At 50.6% G+C, this 18,279-nt stretch overlaps 2 protein-coding genes and 1 long non-coding RNA gene across 4 annotated transcripts in view; 2 read left to right on the forward strand and 1 right to left on the reverse strand.

Annotated features, from left to right (window-relative positions):
• NECTIN2 (nectin cell adhesion molecule 2) overlaps window positions 1–1,538 on the forward strand; it is a 101,469-nt gene extending 99,931 nt beyond the window's left edge. For both annotated transcript variants that reach the window (XM_083455525.1, XM_083455527.1), the window contains one exon: window positions 348–1,538. The gene's annotated coding sequence lies outside the window, so the exon portion shown is untranslated. The remainder of the gene's footprint in view (window positions 1–347) is intronic.
• LOC310684929 lies at window positions 1,242–2,181 on the reverse strand. Its single transcript, XR_014514977.1, has 2 exons — window positions 2,074–2,181; window positions 1,242–1,649 (listed from the first exon to the last, which is right to left on the reverse strand). It is a non-coding gene; the product is annotated as an uncharacterized lncRNA (long non-coding RNA).
• A 206-nt stretch (window positions 2,182–2,387) lies between these two features.
• TOMM40 (translocase of outer mitochondrial membrane 40) lies at window positions 2,388–15,372 on the forward strand. Its single transcript, XM_083455861.1, has 10 exons — window positions 2,388–2,560; window positions 4,873–5,086; window positions 8,229–8,296; window positions 8,901–8,993; window positions 10,457–10,558; window positions 11,207–11,312; window positions 11,449–11,571; window positions 12,135–12,211; window positions 12,332–12,434; window positions 14,251–15,372. Exons 2-10 carry the CDS (start codon window positions 4,882–4,884, stop codon window positions 14,388–14,390), a joined length of 1,017 nt encoding a protein of 338 aa, XP_083311987.1. The 5' UTR covers window positions 2,388–2,560; window positions 4,873–4,881; the 3' UTR covers window positions 14,391–15,372.
• The last annotated feature ends 2,907 nt before the right edge of the window (window positions 15,373–18,279 follow it).

Here is an 18,279-nt window from a genome sequence, read left to right on the forward strand (position 1 = left end):
TGGGTAAAAGCCTCAGCGCCTAGGGCTTGCCGATCGAAAGGTCGGCGGTTTGAATCCCCGCGGCGGGGTGCGCTCCCGTTGTTCGGTCTCAGCGCCTGCCAACCTAGCAGTTCGAAAGCACCTCCAGGTGCAAGTAGATAAATAGGGACTGCTTACTAGCAGGAAGGTAAACGGTGTTTCCGTGTGTGGCTCTGGCTCGCCAGAGCAGCTTTATCACGCTGGCCACGTGAGCCGGAAGTGTCTCCGGACAGCGCTGGCCCCCGGCCTCTTGAGTGAGATGGGCACACAACCCTAGAGTCTGTCGAGACTGGCCCGTACGGGCAGGGGTACCTTTACCTTTACCTTAGGGATATGAGCTGTGACAGCCTTTTTAGCAAGGGGTTTGGAAACGGGACGGACTTGCGCAGGTATCTCTGCATAACTATCTCTCGTTGGGTCTGCAGCACGTCATCAGGACTCGACCGTATGCCAAATCCTGGAACCTGAAGGGTGGCAAGGCAGCTTGTGCTGCCCCACTCGGCTCTGGCCAAGGGAGGGAACTGCAGGGAGAACAGCAAGGAAGGATCTTCACATCAGTTGGGCAAAGTAGGTGGTGTGGCAGCTCCCTATAAAAGCTGCCAGGCGCAGGTTACTGTTGCTGTGTTGCTGGCAAGAGGCCACTTTTGTCCACAAGCCCAAGTTTGGAGTGCTATGCCTGATCTCGCCTGTTATCCCAACAAGGACCAGTTAGGCTGGAAGTGACTGTTGCAGTACGACGACGCTGTGAAGCCTTCAGGTGTCTGCAGCACATCTGGCAGTCAATCAATCAATCAATCAATCAGTCAGTCAATCAACCTCCGATCTAGATTTAGTCCCTGTCCAGAAGTTTGGTGGGGACCTTTAGTTGTTCTTGGCCTCCCAGCAGCTTCTACCAGCATTGCTAGCGCTAAGGGGTGGTGATGGGAGTTGTAGTCTGGCAATGCCTGGAGGTCCCCTGGTCTCCCAGCCCCACATAAGAGGATACACGGAGATCTTTCCATGTTTCAGAGTTTCCACTTTTGAGTGGGGAGGTTGGTGCCACAAACTGCCACTGGCATGATTTCTCTATAGCTCAGGCTCCGGTTGCTACTTGAATTGTGAATCTGTTCCCCAAGAGCTCAGGAGCCGCCCGGGTTTCCGGGCTCCTGATCTGAAAATGTGAAGGGTTGTTTTGTAGGTTTGCTGTTTTTAGGTGTTGCCTTTTTGCCACTGCTGCTGTTTCCCCTGGGCGCAGGTACAGATTGGCGCTGCAGGATTTTTTATTGTGATTACGATTGTTTTTTTACTACCTGTTCCTCTTGACTTCACTGATCTTAACACTAATGCCATGAATCTCAGGGTCTGAGGGAAGGAATGATTGAAACACAAGATGCCTTTTCCCCTCAATGCCCTTTTTGTGCCTTTGCTTGACGCTGAATGGACAGATCTCAGTGGGAACACAGATGGACTTTCTTCTTTTTTAAATAAACTTTTTATTAATGCTGTTTCTTAAAAAATAAATGTTTTTCAAACCCTCGTAATGACAGCATCATGCTTTGTGGGTGAGGAGGGCCTGAACAGTTCCTGATTTCTTATCTTGCCGTGGGCTAGGTGTCCTGGGGAGGGTTCGGAGACGTCCACCGATTTGACGCCTAGATAATTAATGAGCCTTGGATCACACCCACAAGATATATAGAAAGCACGAGGCTTCCTCACAAAGACTCTTGGGAAGTGCCGTTTGCTCAGGGTGCTGGGAATTGTAGCTCGGTGCAGGGTAAACTACAGTTCCCATGAATATATATTGGGAGGAAGAAGCAATTTCTATCTCCATATATATATATATATATATATATGGAATATATCAACATTCTGGGCGTTGGCCCGACGTTGAGGAAAGACGAGTATCCTACAAGCCTCCCATGTGGGTAACTATGGAAACCTTCGGCGCGCGGAACCCAACGACGCTCACAAAGATGGCGCCGCCCGTGAGGTTTTTCCCTTTAGTTCCTCCCACCTATCAAACTCTATGGTTTTTTGCGGGCCACTCTTGCCCCTTCAGCTCGGTGGCCACCTGACCTTGCTGCTGTTCTCCGCAGCTGACCTTGCTGGCTTAGCGGGGGTCGCTCCGCCTCTCCATTAAGAAAAGCAGCCAGTGACAAGGCGGCAGGGAACCCTATCCCCAGCGCCGTTCGAAAAACAACCAATGGGGACGCGGCGGCCCCGCGGAAAGAGAGACCAATGGCCGAGTGGAGCCCGGATTCATTCCCATAACCGGCCCAATCGGGGCGGACGGCACGGCGAGCCCAACCAATAGGGAGTCCGTGCTTGGAGCGGAAGCGGCGGGACACGGCCATGCCTGCGAGCCACGAGGGGGGGGGTTGCCTGAGGGGGCGAGGCTTGTGTGCGCAGCAGCCAGTCGCGCCGCGGCGGAGGGCGAGCACGGGCGGCGCTGGCCAATGGCGGCGCCGGGGGGGCGGGGCTTGTGGACAGGCGGGTTCGGGTGTCCCCCGGCTCCGGCTCTCTCTGCTGCTGCTGGTGTTCTTCCTGCCGCCGCTGCCACCGCGTGAGTTGGGAGCGGGGCTGGAGAGTCCCGGGCCGGAGGGCGGCGGGGCTCCGGCGGGGCGGGAGGAGAGGGGAGGCCGCGCGGGGCGGAGAAGCAGGGCACGGAGGGCAACTAGGCAGGCAGGGAGGGAGGCAGGCACGCGAGAGGGGAAGGAGGGGAAACCAAAATGGACTCTGCAGTGAGGGGAGTGAGGAGTTCTGGGAGAGGGTGGGCCCAGGGGTGGGGGAGGGGAAGGCCCAAGGGTGCTGGTGGGGGGTGGGGTGGGTCCAGGGGGTGGGGATCCCTCCTGCTGCGAGAGGATCTCCCTCGGCCCAAGCCACCGGTTCCCGCTTTCAAGGGAATGGCCGCAGCTCGTCGGCAGAGCATGTGGCTTCCCCTCAGGAGGTCCCAGATTCAAGTTGCAGCATCCTCCCCGCTCCCCCCAGATATAAAGCTCCTGCCTCAAACTCCGGAGAGCCCCTGTGGTGCATTAGCCTGTAGCCCCATAGCCTGAAGTGGGGAATCATGGAGAAGAGTGTTTCTAGACTTGTTCTGAGTGTGATGTTGGTGTGTCTTTTTAGAGTGGTCTACAGCTACACGCAGGGCTTGCCGATCAGAAGGTCGGCGGTTCGAATCCCCGCAAATGAGCTCCCGTTGCTCGGTCCCTGCTCCTGCCAAACTAGCAGTTCGAAAGCACGCAACAGTACAAGTAGATAAATAGGTACCACTCCGGTGGGAAGATAAATGGCGTTTCTGTGTGCTGCTCTGGTTCGCCAGAAGCGGCTTAGTCATGCTGGCCACATGACCCGGAAGCTGTACGCCGTCGGCCAGTAAAGCAAGATGAGCGCCGCAACCCCAGAGTCGGCCACGACTGGACCTAATGGTCAGGACTCCCCTTAACCTTTACCTTACAGCTACATGCACATCAGGTCTGCCAGGGTTTCAGGCAGGAGTTTCCCTTGCCCCTTACTGGAGATGCTGGGGAGAATTCTGAATTGGCCAAAGCCTCATCGCAGGGCCACCTGGAAGTGCCCCCTGAGCACCAATGGTGATCTGGCAAGCGCTAACTAATAGAGAATCTGCTTTGGATGGCGAAGGGCACAAGTTCAGTCTCCCAGAAACTCTAGGTAGGACTGGGAGATCTTTCCTCATGCTCTGGCTGAAAACTTGAAGGGCTGTTGCCAGCTTTGTGGTGCATCAGCCTGGAATACGTTTGGGGGTGAAGACTCTGAATTTACAAATGTTTCATTGCATGGTTGCCTGGAAGTGCTCACCACTCACCACAGGTGACCCGGTGAGTGATTACCCAGTGGTTAGAGTATCTGCTTTGGATGTGGAAGGGGACAGGTTCAGTCTCCTGGCAACTGCTGGTACGGCTGGGGAAAAACACACACACACTTCTGAAACCCTGGAGAGCCACTGTCAGCCAGTATGAACTGTACTGAACTGGGTGGATCCCCATGGTCAGACCTGTTATAAGGCAGCTTCCTACGACTGCAGCCTAACTGCAAGACCTGGGAATGTCAGCTCAGACACTTGCGCAGGACGGCAGTCTTGAGTATCGCAGGCTTCCCCTTTTGCTCCTGCTGTACTGTATAAGCATTTCAGTCCAGGTGGTTCTTGGCATGTATACCTTGATACTTCAGAAGTGCTCCTTTTTTAGGAAAAGGGGGCTCAGTGGTAGGGCATGCGTCCCAGTTTCGGTTCTTCATCTCCTGGTAGGGCTGTCAATGCCCCCTGCCTGAAACCCTGGAGAGCTTTTGTCAGACAGTATACACAGTATTGAGCTAAATGCTCACAGGCTTTTAGGCCACTATTATAAGAGCTTTATACTGTTCTGCTTATCTATCTCCACTCACTCTTAGACCACCCTTCCCCCAACTGTGGGTACCTAGATGTTGAACTACAGCCCCATAGCCTGAAGGGGGGAAGCATGGAGAAGCTTGTTTCTAGGCTTGTTCTGAGTGTGGTGTTGGTGTGTCTTTTAAAGTGGTCAGCAGCTACATGCACATCAGATCTGCCAAGGTATCAGGCAGGAGTTTCCCCACCAACTCTTTGACGCAGAGCATGTAACAGCTACAACCCTGTCCTAAATTATTAAGCCAGGATACTGCTCTGTCTCTTCTGTCGATGAGTCCTGCCCCTGGTCAGCAACCAGTGGAAGCAGATTGACCCAGGCCATCGGTCTGCTTCTTTGAACCTGATACTAGGAATTGGTGGCCATATTCCAAACTTTGCTCATTGCAAAGCATAGGCTGTCACACTGAAGAATGGCTATTTCTGAAGGCCCTGAACAAAACCTTCCGCTTGAGCAGTTCTTTCCTTCTCCCTAGCTCCTCGCCATGGGTAATGTCCTGGCTGCCAGCTCCCCAGCGCCCCCTGCTGCCGTGCCAGGGCCGGGTTCTGGCCTCGTATCGGTTCCACCGGGATTCTCCATGCCCCCTGTCAGCGGGCTGGTTCCCCCAGCAGCAGATCGTGCCACAGAAGACAAGTGTGACCAGCTTCCCAACCCAGGCACCTTCGAGGAGTGTCACCGCAAATGCAAAGGTAAAATGCTCCTCCAGCACATGGCAAAGGAAGGCAGCACCTACCTCACGGGACTCGTGTGCTCCTAAAACAAAAGCTCATGTTTCTCTGTGTTGTCGGATTTCCAGCTTACTGAGTTCATATTTTGCCATGCAAGTTGCCTGTTTAGAGCATGTCTCTGGTCTGTGCACAGACTCTGGGATCCTCTCTTGATTTTTTTTTTTAATTTCATTCACATTGCGTGTTCCATCATGTAAACTGAAAGCTGCATCTTTGGGGTTTCCCACGTGGTGCTTCATCCAGGCACTGAGCAGATCCAGATCTGCTATGTGACTTCGGATTGGATCCTGGGAGCATGGAAGTAAGGCATGCTCTGAGAGTGCTCCCATCAAATTAGCGAGAACCCCAGTTTCTTTTCTGAAAGCAAAAGCTGCAATGCTATGTTTTCACAATAACCTAGCAGCGATGTGTGCTAAAGACTTGGTTAGCCAGAAGGTGGGCAGAGACCCTGATCTGTTCTCTCTTCTCAGTGGCTAAGAGGGAGCTGCCAAGGCAGACGCCAGTTCACATCTCCCCTTGGCCATGAACATGGGTAGGCAAACTAAGCCCCGGGGGCTGGATCTGGCCCAATCGCCTTCTAAATCCAGCTCGCGGACAGTCTGGGAATCAGCATGTTTTTACATGAGTAGAATGTGTGCTTTTATTTAAAATGCATCTCTGGGTTATTTGTGGGGCATAGGAATTCATTAATCCCCCGTCCCAAATATAGTCCGGCCTCCCACAAGGTCTGATGGACAGTGGACTGGCCCCCTGCTGAAAAAGTTTGCTGACCCCTGGCCAAGAACTTACAACATGACCTTAGCCATGCCTGCCTCATTTCGATGTGCAATATGGGGATAGCAGCGCTGGTATTATTTGTAAACTTCTAAGAAGAACTGAAAATTCCTTGCTGGTTTTCAGTTGTACATCTGTGCAGTGGAGTGTTTAGTGTGTGGGACTGAGACCTGGGAGACTAGGGTTCAAATCCCCACTCAGCTGTGAGACTTGCTGGGTGATCTTGGGCTAGTTACAGTGCCATCCTAATCTACCGTGTAGGGTCTTTGTGAGGATAAAATGGCGGGGGGAGATAAACCCTCTATGCTTGAGCAGCTTAAAGTGACATACGTAGAAGTGTGAAGGTAATGATGGCATGCCGTTCTCTTGCACTTTTTAACAATCCTTGATTTTGTGGTAAATGCTTAATTCTTTTTATTAGTCCTCCTGCTTGCTTTTCTTTCATGATGGAGCATTGTAGAGGCTTTCTGTTCTTTTCTCATCTGATCTCCCATCCAGCCACTAATCAGGCCTAGGCTTGGCTTCAGCAAGGCTGCTATATGCTATGGAGTCACACCAGACACTGGAGTGTGGCTCTGTACAGGCAGTGACCATTTCATGCAAGGGTTCCATTCCCGGCCCCCGTGCGCATCAACGGAGTGTGCATAAGCACGCCCTGCCCCTGTTCTGCCCTCTTCCAGGTCATAAAGACCGGCGTGTCAGCAGTTGCACGTCAATTGGACACGCCTAAATGGCCGCCACCTGTAATCTGTCATGTCCTCCGGCTGTGCAGAGTACTTATATAAATAGCTATCATATAATTATTCCAAAAACCTTGCAGACACATTTTGAGAGGGCATCGCTGTTCCAGGGAGCAGAGAGAGGCTGCATTTTGCCCCTGTGCCTTTGGTTCCCCTTCCCTAGCACAGGATGTATATTGCTTGTGTATATAGCTTGGCCATAAAATTCCATTCGTTAGGCAGAAGGTTTCAGAGGAGCTGTCACTTTCCCGAATTTGCTTCCCATCTTCGTATGCGCTTTTTTAAAAAATGATTCTAGTCCAGAGTTAGGGAGACTGTTTCCTTTTGACTTCTTGTGAAAAAGGCTAACAGTAGGCACAAATGTATCAGTAGGCGCCCGCCCTGTGGAACGCCCTCCCATCAGATGTCAAAGCGATAAACAACTACCTGACATTCAGAAGACATCTGAAGGCAGCCCTGTTCAGGGAAGTTTTTAATATGTGACATTTTAGTGTATTTTTCATCTTTGTTGGAAGCCACCCAGAGTGGCTGGGGAAACCCAGCCAGATGGGCGGGGTACAAATAATAAATTATTATTATTATTATTATTACTATTACTATTACTATTACTATTATCAGTACTAGTTTCATTCATTTATGGAGTGTGAATGTTGATGGTCCCCTTGCTTGCTTCCTTCCATTCCGAGTGCCAACTCTTCATTTAAACAGTCTAAGGCCTGGTCTCACCCATGCTGTGGGACAAGGTGGTTAGATCAACACGGACTGGGCTAGAGGGTGGGTGGGAATCACTTTTTGTGTGTGTGTGCCCCTGCATGGAAAACTTGCAAGCGAGAAACGAGCACATTCCAGGAGTGGGGCTAGATTGGAACCTTTCTCCCTGCCATGATAATTGAGTTCAGGGACAGCCAGTTCAGTATCTTCCAACTCCCATCAGGCCCAGCCAGTATAGCCAGTTGTCAGTGATGATGGGAGTTGCAGTCCAATTACACCTGGAGGTCATCACACTGGCTACCCCAATTTTATTATTTGATTTGCAGGAGGTCCCCCCCCTTAATGCAAGGAAAGCATTCAAAAATAGCAGTTTCTGCAGAGAGACACAGCCTGAAGTGGTGCAGCCTATTCTACCAATTCATTCAGCTGTCTGTGTACACTAGACCAGACTTCAGCTGGTGCAGATCAGACCTTCTGTTTTCCAAAAGCTGTTTGCTCTCTTAGGTTTCTTGCCAGAGGCCTGAAGGCTGGATCTCATGGCTCTGCCTGCTTACCTGTTTTTGTTTCTACCTGCTTGTCGTGCCGACAACCAGTATGGAAAACACTTCCACACTTTCTCCCAATTGCCTGTAGCATGTCCTGCCTTTCATTCAAGCAGCTCAGGATTGCAGGTGCTGGGTTCTCTCTCATTAGCCTTGCAATGAGAGGTAGGAGAGGCCGAGAGCGCAGCCAAGTGGGAATTTGAACACATTTCCTGTAATCAGACACTGGGCATCTCTGGGAGAGGCCCTAATAGCTCTTGTTTTGAGCAGGGGAAGCTTGAAAGGACAAAATGTGACCACATGATGATCTGACACCCTCTTTTCTCACCGTTTCAGAATTATTCCCCATCCAGATGGAGGGCGTGAAATTGACTGTGAACAAAGGTCTCAGCAACCACTTCCAGGTAAGGGTGACTCCTTTCAATTTGCAGGCAATTCACTCTAGAGATTTTGGGTTGCATCTAGCTAAGTCTTGATTTCAGTGGGCTTACTCAGTGAACGAGTTGGATAAAAACCTATTGTAACAGTAAACCATGCTTTGCAGCACACAAGCCTGCTTTTAGCCCTTAGTAATTTTTGCAAGCAATATTTTGCATTAACCTGTGCAAATGTTGATTTAACTGCCTATCCAGTCCCATCTGTTCTTGGTATGTGTGGTGCATCAGCCTAAAATATGAGAGAGAGAGAGAGAGAACACTCTGAACTGACAAAGGCTTCAAAGTGTGGTCACCTGGAAGCAGTCACCGCTCACCCCAGGCGATCTGGCCAGCGGTTGCCGAGGGCTGTGGCTCAGTGCTAGAGTATCTGCTTTGGATGCAGAAGGACACAGGTTCATTTCTTGGCACCCACAGATAGGACTAGGGACAGACCCCCATCTGAAATCCTTGAGAGCTGGGGCCAATCAGTGTAGTCATAATTGGGCTAGATGGACTTACTTGGTATACGTTGGCTTGCTGTGTTCCTACATCTTAGTTTCACGTTGCTGTTTCACACATTTGTTGCCTTCAGGTCAATCACACGGTGGCTCTCAGTACGGTTGGCGACTCCAATTACCACTTTGGGGTGACGTATGTAGGGACAAAGCAGCTGAGCCCCACAGAGGTGAGTTTGCACGCATTGTGGTGGGGATAAACCAGGGGTCTGCAACCCGCGGCTCCGGAGCCGCATGTGGCTCTTTTACACCTTTGCCGCGGCTCCGGGGCAGATACTAGCGAGGGGAGGAGGCACATTGTGCGCCCTGACACTCCCCACTGTGGCGGGCGCTGTACTGGCTGTGACGTCGCATGGGGGCGGTGTGTGCGTTAGTCACGCACCGTCCCGACGTCACCTTCCCGCCCGCCCGTCCGCTACATTGTAAGGGGCATGTACGCTGGTCACTGCATTGAAAGGGGGCATGTACGCTGGTCACTGTTTTGAAGGGGAGTGAAGAACACACACACACACACACATAAAAAGGTAACTTGTTAATTTCACGTTTATTTCTATGAGGAGGAGTAATTCTGAGGGGTCAAACAAAGAAATAATTAAAAAGTGACAAAAAGGTTATTTTTATAATGACGAGTTTTGCGGCTCCCAGTTTTTTTTCCTTCGGAAACGGGTCCAAGTGGCTCTTTTTGTCTTAAAGGTTGCAGACCCCTGGGATAAACAATAGGTGTTGTTTCTGCGGATCTTGAGCATCTGAATAATTGGGTCATTCTCTCATCTCTGTCAGTCAGGATCACTTTCTCCCATTTTATTTATCTAAAATAACATTTAATCACCCGCAGCAAAAGGTTCTGGGATGGCGTGCAAAAGCACGAACAACTTTTACACGACATAGAAACTCGAATCTGAGATCCTTCTGGCCATACCTTTTGTTACTCAAGCTTCTAGTGACTGCTTGCGCTAACTTTTGTCATGGCCACGGATGGCATTAAGATTATTTATTCCTTTGTTTTTTAATCCGTGCCTGATAATGTAGTTTGCTCTGTGCTCTGCCTTGAAATCTTTGGTTAGAGAACGGGTTATAAATATTTTAATAAAATAAAGTTGAAACAAAATGAAATCAAACCAGATGTATAACTCAAGTTAAAATAGTTGTATTTGGGTACTCATTGATTGGTAATTTGAGGGTTCTTGATAATAGAATCATAGAATTGTTGGAGGGACCTTATGGGTCATCTAGTCAACCCCCTGCAATTTGTGTCTGTTATTCTTATTCTTACTACTTTACTTTATTCTCTGAGTTGTATTTAATGTAATTATGATAGCCTCCCTGTAGACTGTACCTTGGAACAGAATTCAAACAGCTTCGTTCCCGAACGTTTTGGCTCCCGAGCGCCACAAACCTGGAAGCAAGTTTTCCGGTTTGCAGACTATTTTTGGAAGCCAAACGTCCAACAGAGTTTCCTGCAGCCAATCAGAAGCCGTGCTTTGGCTTTTGAATGCTTTGGAAGTCAAACAGACATCTATTTGACTTCCAAGGTACGACTGTACTGTGGAAAGACAGAGCATAAGGGTTCTACCTAAACAAGTTACTTATTGGTTACCCTTTGAATGTGCCTTTGTTCCTCTCTCTGCCTCAGGCCTTCCCCGTTCTGGTGGGGGACATGGACAACAGCGGCAGCCTCAATGCACAGATCATTCACCAGCTCACAAACAAAGTTCGCTCCAAGGTGGCCTTCCAGGTACTGAGTTGTTGGCTGAGCTCCTCCTCCTCCTCTTCTCCCTTCCCACAGGTCCTCCTGCTGCTGCCATCTTCTTGCAGATCCAGGCCTTGCGGTATGCCCTGGGCCCTTTGGGTCACGGGGTATGTTGCTGGCCTGTGATTGAGGCTTGTAAATATCCCTCTTTTCCTGATCACCTACGGCGAGCAGAATTGCCTTCAGGTGACCAGGGAGGTGCCCTGCACTGCAAAACTAGATTCCTATTTAATTTATGACTACCAACTGACTAATCTCTGTCCATTGCTTCGAATTGGTTGAGGAGACTTTCTTACTTTATTTTTATTTTTTAATTGCAGCGTCTCCCTCTCTTAGTCTGCTCTCTCCACGGTCCCTCTTTGATTTGGGGATTTGCAAGGGTGGGGAAAGGGATTGGCCGTGGGATTCCCTGTTGTATGTCTTGATAGCGATTCAGCCTCCCGACGTCTCCTCGGAGAAGGCGTATCTGCATGCAAGGCCAGGCTGTGTGCTTGAGATCTCTTAATGCCTTGACAGTGGCTACCGACAACTGACTTACCCCATGTGTCTCCCAGCACATGGTGGTTCAGTGTGGCCCTTGCCTGTCAAATTCCTTGTGCCAAACAAATGTTTCTCCTCCCCCCGGCCATCCAGACGCAGCAATCAAAATTCGTGAACTGGCAGGTGGATGGGGAATACCGGGGCGCAGACTTCACTGCAGCCGTCACGCTAGGGAACCCCGATATCTTAGTGGGTTCAGGTGAGAAAGCTCCTATTCTCCTCTCCTCATTAGACTGGCCTTTGGCGTGGGTCCCTCTGTCTTGAGGGTGTGATCCACGTGGCTGTATTTCTACCTGTCAAGTCCTGACCAATCCCCTCTCCTCTCCGCCCCACAGGTATCCTGGTGGCGCATTACCTACAGAGCATCACACCTTGCCTGGCGCTGGGTGGGGAGCTGGTATACCATCGCCGCCCGGGAGAGGAGGGAACCGTCATGTCGCTTGCTGGGAAGTATACAGGTACTGACACAGCCTGCCAGATCCACCCGTGAAACAGTTCCTGCAAAGTATTCGAAGCAATTTCACAGTGAAAACAGTTTCATATGTAAAAGCAGCACAGATGCGGAATGGTATACAGAAATTAGGCTGATTTGAACTGTGTTCTGCGTATCTAACTGCTTGGCCTTCCTTGGCACCAGTGTACACACAGAGGATTAGGGTTGTGTCTCAAAAACAGAGGCAGGAAGGATTAGGCTGCAATTTTCAACTCCTTTAAAGAAAAAAGATAACATTCCTGATTCTCAACATGCCATGGGGGCGGGGGCGACCAGTGCTAGCTTGAAGAGCCAAGCCTTTGCAGGTTTACTTAAAGCGATAAGCCTCGTTTGATTTTTGTAGAGTTTTTAAAAAATATATTTTACTCATTTATTGAATTTATATACCGCCCTATACCCGGAGATCTCATAGGACTTCAGCTGCTAAGGACCAGTGACAGATCCATGGAGGAACAGACCTGATGTTTTCTGAAGGAGAGGCTGGGTTCCTGGGTTCTCAGCGATTCTTTCTCTCTTTCCCCCCCTCAGCACCTAACTGGATTGGGACTCTGACGCTAGGGCAGGCCGGAGCACACGCCACGTATTACCACAAAGCCAGCGATCAGGTTAGTGGCCGCTTGGAGATGGCTTGTGGGGCCAAGAATAAAGCAAGGAAATACTTATCGGTGCAAAGTGTTTTTCTTCGAACTATCTCCTCATCCTCCTCCCTTTCTGTGTCCTTCCAGTTGCAAGTGGGGGTGGAGTTTGAAGCCAGCACCCGCATGCAGGACACGAGCGTCACGTTTGGCTACCAGCTGGACCTCCCCAAAGCCAACCTACTTTTCAGAGGTACGGCATCCGTCTCCATCCCAGTTTAGACCGCATGTTTCTACCCAGGGATAACAAGAGGTGTTGGGGGGACCTGCCTCTTGAGAGTTTCCCTTTTTGCTTCCGTTTTGAGTATGCTGATTCCTGGGCCACGCTCAGGTGTGATCTCTGTGGCGTTTGTGGCGTGTGCATGCACACAGCCTGAACCAGTGGCAGCTGGTAACCCCCAGAGCTGGCTAGTGAAGTAGGCAGGGCAGCTAATAAAAGCCAGAGCCTCAGACGGCCACTGGAAGCCGAGGTTTTCGTCCCATCCTCTCCTGTATCTTTGCAACGGACCCTTAGGCGATTCTCCGACAGAGGCTTTAAATGATAATTGTAGGTTATATTTTAGTGATCAAGATTTAATATATATTTTTTTAACTGCTGCTGTATCTGAATTGTCTCTGTTATACCCAATTGCAATTCAATGTATTCCTGTTGTGTTTTATGATTTTCCTGATATTGTAAGTGACCCGGAACTGGTCTGTGACCGTAATAATAAAATTCATTCATTCATTCCGACAGAGGCCTTGCAAGGACACCTGGAAACAGGTGTCGGCATCAAATACCCAGATACGCCTGTACTTTTTCAGTTCCGTTTCTAGCAAGAGAGATGGACAGAAACTGGTGTGCAGTGAAAATTTTCGTGGGGAAACAGTTGGGGCCAGTGGCGCCCGCTTGCAAGAGTGATTGGGGGGCTGATGTTCCCCACGTGAGCATCACGCCTCCTTCCTAAGCCAGGCAGAAGCCTCCCAGGCTTTGGGAAGGAGATGCCCGGCCTCTAGCAGGATGCTGGAGCCCTGCTGCTTCCTTCCCAATGCTGGCCGTACTTTGGGAAGGTGACAGGAAGACTCTTGGGCCAAGTCGGAGCATCATGCCTCTCTCCCTATGCCGGGCTGAAGCTTCCTGGAATTTGGGAAGGAGGCGTCTGACTCCAGAGTGGTGAATATCACGGGATTAAAATGAATGTATATGAACAAGTCGGAGGAAAAGGTGCACACTTTTAATAATTTAGGGGACTAGCCTAGTCCACTGATGGCTGAAGGAGCGTCTCCACCCCCATCGTTCAGCCCGGACACTGAGGTCCAGCTCCGAGGGCCTTCTGGTGGTTCCCTCACTGCGAGAAGCAAAGTTACAGGGAACCAGGCAGAGGGCCTTCTCGGTGGCGGCACCCGCCCTGTGGAACGCCCTCCCATCAGATGTCAAGGAAATAAACAATTACAGTGGATGCTCTGGTTGCGGACGTGATCCGTGCTGGAGGCACGTTCGCAACCTGCAGCGTTCGCATTCTGCAGCGCTGCATCTGCGCACGCACACGTTGCGATTTGATACTTCTGTGCATGCGCAAAGTGCGATTTAGTGCTTCTGCGCATGTGCAACTGCCGAAACCCAGAAGTAACCCGTTCCGGTACTTCTGGGTTTCCACGTGTCCGTAACCCCAAAAAAATGCATCCCGAAGTGTCTGTAACCTGAGGTATGACTGTATACGACTTTTAGAAGACTTCTGGAGGCAGCCCTGTTTAAGGTGGTTTTTAATATTTGATGTTTTATCGTATTCTATTGGGATCCACCCAGAGTGGCTGGGGAAACCTAGCCAGATGGGTGGGGTATAAATATATTATTATTATGGCACAGCTCTGGGCAGAAAGGACCCCAGGCAGCCTCTGAATGCAAATAAATGTATGAACATGATGCCAGAGAGAGAGGGAGGGAGGGACACACAATTCCACGCAGACAAAATACAGTTTAGGCCGGCTCCCGCTGCTTCTGACCACGGCTTTCCCCCTTCTCCCTCTAGGCTCCGTCGACAGCAACTGGATTGTAGGAGCAGCCCTGGAGAAGAAGCTACTCCCCCTGCCCCTCACGTTGGCGATGGGCGCCTTCCTCAACCACCGCAAGAACAAATTCCAGTGTGGTTTTGGCCTGACCATTGGCTAAGCCCGCCAGCCCTTCCTCCTCCTCCTCCTCCTCCTCCAACCCCCACCGATTCAGTGCAGCTCGCACCCACTTTGCCCCGCCACCTTGCATCCTCCTTCGGCTAGGGGTCGCCTCCATGGGGTGGGCGTGCGGGGCCCAGGAAGCATGGGCGCGTGGGGGTGGAGCAGGATGCGTCAGGGTGCAGCTAGCTGGTTCTCAGGGAACTTGGGGGCAGGGGTCTGCGTGGGGCTTGGGGGGCTTCTTCCCGGCTCCCCCTCTGGGCTTCTGCCCCCAAGGTACGGTTTTTTTGCAAGAGCCAAAGGCGCCTGTGACATAAGCAGCTGCAATCGCTGCTCTGCCTGCCTGCTGCCACTAGAGGGGGGTGCTGCTTCGGGGATGGGGGGGAAGGCCTCTTCTTCTTTCTAAGGGGATCTGCGGCTGCTGGCGCTGCAAGAGGGGGGCACAACGGTTCCTGCACCCAGGACGGGGCGCTTTGCGATGGTTCTCTCCCCCTTTGCCTTCCCTGCTTTTCCTTTCTATTCCGAGAATTCTTCCTGACCCCCCCCTCCCCCAGCCTGGAAGGGCAGAGGCAGGACTTTTGAAGATTTTTTTATATAAAAAAAATGTCAGTGTATCCTAGTCTTTAGCCTTCAGGGCTTTTAAAAACCCACCGCCAGGACTCCCTCAAACCTTTCTGCAGTGTGTCTGGGGAATGTTTGGGAACCCTCCTTTTTTATTATTATTAACATTATTCGACCCCTCAAATCGAGTCTCCTAAAAGTCCAGGATTTCATTTTTGTTCTGCTGCCTTCTGCTTTTTATTCAGCCTCTCCTCCCTCCCTCCCTACACCTCCCCCTCTCCCTCCACCTGCCATCAAGGGTTTTGCCCTCTGTTGGCTTCTGTGTCTGCTGGATGTCACGGCGCCCCTCGCCCTTCGCCATCCCAAACCTCGCCTCCTCTGCGCGGAGAAGCTCCACGGGACCATAGCAAGAGAGAGAGAGAGACGTCTGCCCCACGTGCCTCCCGCTGCTGCCCTCTGCAGAGGTGGCGGGGGAAATCTCTGCATGCCCTCCTCCCCTCCTGCCGCCAGAGACTGAGTGTAAATCATGTTTATAAGTTAATGGAAATGAGAGGATCTTTTACAGAAGAAGTATCTGCAAGGGAAATGCTGCCTCCCTCCACTGCAAAGTTGGGAATATCTGGTTCCTATTAAAACAACAAAAAAAACTCCAACATCAGCCACTCTTCCTGCTTGTCTTCCTTTTCCTCCCCCCCCCCCTTCCGATCTCATATAGACCACATAATACCGGTCTTGAAAGACCTACATTGGCTCCCAGTACGTTTCCGAGCACAATTCAAAGTGTTGGTGCTGACCTTTAAAGCCCTAAACGGCCGCGGTCCAGTATACCTGAAGGAGCGTCTCCACCCCCATTGTTCAGCCCGGATACTGAGGTCCAGCGCCGAGGGCCTTCTGGCGGTTCCCTCACTGTGAGAAGCCCAGTTACAGGAAACCAGGCAGAGGGCCTTCTCGGTAGTGGCGCCCGCCCTGTGGAACGCCCTCCCACCAGATGTCAAAGAGAAAAACAACTACCAAACGCTTAGAAGACATCTGAAGGCAGCCCTGTTTAGGGAAGCTTTTAATGTTTAATAGGTTATTGTATTTTAGTGTTCTGTTGGAAGCCTCGCAGAGTGGCTGGCGAAACCCAGCCAGATGGGCGGGGTATAAATAATAAATTATTATTATTACTATTGAGGAGGGAGCTGTTGGAGATCCACGACTGAGGCTTTTTGGTGCTCACTTGGTGTGGTTCCATGATAAGTCCTGTGAATTGGCAGTGGTGGAGTCCAGTGACCATGGCCTGAGCTGGGCTCTAGAAAGCCCCCAGTCAGTGTGCAGCTCTGCCAGGAAGTCAGTTGGTGGGAGTGCAGTGGACAGATAAATGAACTTTGACCTGGGCTCACATACCCACCCACTCAGCCAACAAAACTCTGCTTGCCCTTAAGCTCAGCCTGTCCCAACCTACCTTGCAGGCTTGTCGTGAGAACAAAAACTAAAGAGGTGATGGGAATTCCACGAGCTCCTTTCCGTGGCCTTGTTTGCATGTCACTCTTTAACCATATAAAATAACTTGGTTTAAAAGTGAGTGTATACTTTTCTGCTCCTTCTTGCAGCACACCAGAGAGGAGATGAACCAAAGGCTGGCTCCATGATACATGCAAACTAACATTGGTGGGTTGTTACCTCCAAACCAATGGAGCCAAGAAGAAACTTGTGGTTTGTTTTGATAAAACAAAATAAGTGTGCTGCTTTGCACGTATCACTGAAGCCAGTCTCAGCTTTGTTTCCTTGCCAGTGTGCTGAGCAGCAAAGTCTGTATTCATTTAGTTTATTCTAAGTTGAATGAAGGGATGCGGGTGGTGCTGTGGGTTAAACCACAGAGCCTAGGACTTGCTGATCAGAAGGTCGGCTGTTCGAATCCCCGCGACGGGGTGAACTTTCGTTGCTTGGTCCCTGCGCCTGCCAACCTAGCAGTTCGAAAGCACGTCAAAGTGCAAGTAGATAAATAGGTACCACTCCAGCGGGAAGGTAAACGGCGTTTCCGTGCGCTGCTCTGGTTCGCCAGAAGCGGCTTAGTCATGCTGGCCAGCTCCCTCGGCCAATAAAGCGAGATGAGCGCCGCAACCACAAAGTCGGTCACGACTGGACCTAATGGTCAGGGGTCCCTTTACCTTTAAGTTTAATGCAGGTATTGCCAACATAGTGGCAACATAGCATGCCCCCAGGCCAGGCCATGGGACGTGCTGTCTGCAGCTGATGCCAGTTTTTGGCTCCCCAACATCTGCAGGGTCAGAGGTTCCACACCCCTGATTTAAAGTGGTGTGAGACACAGGCCAGTGTTGGTCTTCTGTTTGCACTACAGACTTGATTCTAACCTTCACAAGCAGCTCGTGAAAGGGCTGCTGAGATGAGCAGTGTGAAGCAGTTTGGATTGCTCAAAAGGCAGAACATGAAAATGGTGATTGTTTATTGCAAGGCAAGTATACCTTTGCAATCCGAATCACAGAGCCTCCATCCTCAGGTGGTCTGGGACTCACCTGCGTGTGACATGCAGCCATTTCACCTGAAAGCAATTGGGGCCATTATATAACAAGTTTTAATTAATCCTTAGTGGCATGTCCAGTAACACTATGGTTTCCTCCGTTCTTGGAAGTGGTGCTCATCTGTAAAATGACGGCTTAAAGGGCAGCTTGAAAAAGAGGACAGAAAAAGCTCTTTGCTTGGACAGAATATTCTGCAGGGACAGAGTAGAGAATTAAGCGCAATATATATATATATACCGTATTTTTTGCTCTATAAGACTCACTTTTTCTCTCCTAAAAAGTAAGGGGAAATGTGTGTGCGTCTTATGGAGCGAATGCAGGCTGCGCAGCTATCCCAGAAGCCAGAACAGCAAGAGGGATTGCTGCTTTCACTGCATAGCGATCCCTCTTGCTGTTCTGGCTTCTGAGATTCAGAATATTTGTTATCTTGTTTTCCTCCTCCAAAAACTAGGTGCGTCTTGTGGTCTGGTGCGTCTTATAGAGCGAAAAATAGGTAATAAGCAGTTTTCCAGCTCTAATGTCCAGCTCAATCTGATTTACAGTTCGGAAAGGCTGCTTCCCAAGCAGCAAAAAATGCATTGTGCAGAATTTGGGAGTGTCAAAGGACTGTGCTGGGTCTTTCCATAATACAGCAATGATAATTTTATTATTTCTACCCCACCCATCTGGGTTGCCCCAGCCACTCTGGGCATTTGGGGCAACCTCAATGACCAAGAGAAGTACCCCTAAACTCCCCAACTGTAAAATCTGTCAAATGGAGATTTCCTTAGAACGCTGAGGTTACTGCATGCTGCCTTGCTAAGGCTC

The sequence above is a fragment of the Podarcis tiliguerta genome, assembly GCF_965153285.1.
Source record: "Podarcis tiliguerta genome assembly, chromosome: 8".
Classification (NCBI taxonomy): domain Eukaryota; kingdom Metazoa; phylum Chordata; class Lepidosauria; order Squamata; family Lacertidae; genus Podarcis; species Podarcis tiliguerta.